The 1,370-nt window shown below is 29.7% G+C and overlaps 1 protein-coding gene across 1 annotated transcript; it reads right to left on the bottom strand.

Annotated features, from left to right (window-relative positions):
• Positions 1-346: 346 nt before the first annotated feature.
• Positions 347-1,094, bottom strand: TRIADDRAFT_62617 (uncharacterized protein; the record flags this gene model as incomplete). The annotated part of the gene is made up of 2 exons (XM_002118555.1): positions 347-411; positions 782-1,094. 2 exons carry the CDS (start codon positions 1,092-1,094, stop codon positions 347-349), a joined length of 378 nt encoding a protein of 125 aa, XP_002118591.1.
• Between the last annotated feature and the right edge of the window lie 276 nt (positions 1,095-1,370).

Below are 1,370 nucleotides of genomic sequence, written 5' to 3'. Positions count from 1 at the left end.
TACAATTAACGTCAAACTGTTTTAAATTCGAGCAACGGGACGCTAATATACAGTAGTTATAGCAAATTGCATAATAGATTGATAAATTAAGAATTAAATATACTTGATAACTGCAACAGTTACTATTAATGAATATAAATAAAATACATTTAGAAAAAATATCATCATGTAAATAACATCTGCCAGAGTATTTTTATGACGCTTATATTGTTACTTTTCACTTGTCGAACTTGGCTATCTGTTGTATGAGTGGAACTTGCAGCTCTTTCTAGATTGACATAAAGTAGGATATATATTAAAATACTTTTATTTAAAAGAGGATCTTTGAGAATAGTCTAATGATGCTTTAAATATTACTTTTAGAAGCTTTAGTTCGACTACTAGTTGCTTGATTTCGACTTGTTAAATTATCTAAATTGGTAAAATAAATAATTAGTAATAATCAATTAACAGCATTCTTGACATTATAATAGAGTACGCAACATTTTTGGAATGCTTTAGCGAAAGCTTATTATAACGCTTTTGTAAATTTATATATTGGCTGTCGATTGCTTGGCTTTGGCTAGCTATACTTTCTGAACTGGTGACAGTTTAATAATATTTTATAACTAGGATTATTGATCTTTCATTTAATGCGAATAAGGAGAACATTCTGTAATATTCTCATCGCCAACAATTAATGACGGTGAAAAAATATATTACAAACTTTATTTTGTAATACCATAAACAACAAGAATTATACATTAATCAACAATATTTGTTAAAAACAAGTTTTTGTTACCGCGTTCGTTCCTCGAGGCGTTAGCTTCTATCTCTAATTTTCTACCAAGATCTTGAATATGTGTAACTTGGCTATCCTTTAGTATGCAGCAAAACTGAAAATAGTTGTCATCGCTTCTTGATTTTAGTATTTTAATAAAATGAAAGATTCTTTCTTTATTACTCTGGCAACCATCTTTAAGTTTGTCAACTTCGTCATCAGATATTAACCCTATACTTCGTAAATCGAATACAATATCCACTAAAGGGACATCACTCAAGATCTGCGGATATTCCTTATCGATGATATCGGTGATGTATTTGCTCAAAACCATTGTATGAAATACTTTTGTCAACTCTGCTTGGAAAATTATTTGAGAAGAAATGTGACATTAGATCAATATTACTTTAAAATACAGTACAGCGCTGCAAAAGAACAGGTAAAGGCAAAAAAGGTTTAATCCTAGCTAAGACGATGCTAGTTTGCAATGAGATCAAAGTTCAGATTTTTGGCTTCGTTTGTATGCTTGATTTTGTAAAAACTATCAAATAGGTAAAGATCAGGTCAAAAGATGAACTAATGAATCACTAATGTTATGTGGAAATATCCA

Source organism: Trichoplax adhaerens, genomic scaffold (genome assembly GCF_000150275.1).
Source record: "Trichoplax adhaerens TRIADscaffold_199 genomic scaffold, whole genome shotgun sequence".
NCBI classification, from domain to species: Eukaryota; Metazoa; Placozoa; class Uniplacotomia; order Trichoplacea; family Trichoplacidae; genus Trichoplax; species Trichoplax adhaerens.
Note: the sequence above shows the minus strand (reverse complement) of the source record. Positions and strands in the feature narration are given on the sequence as shown.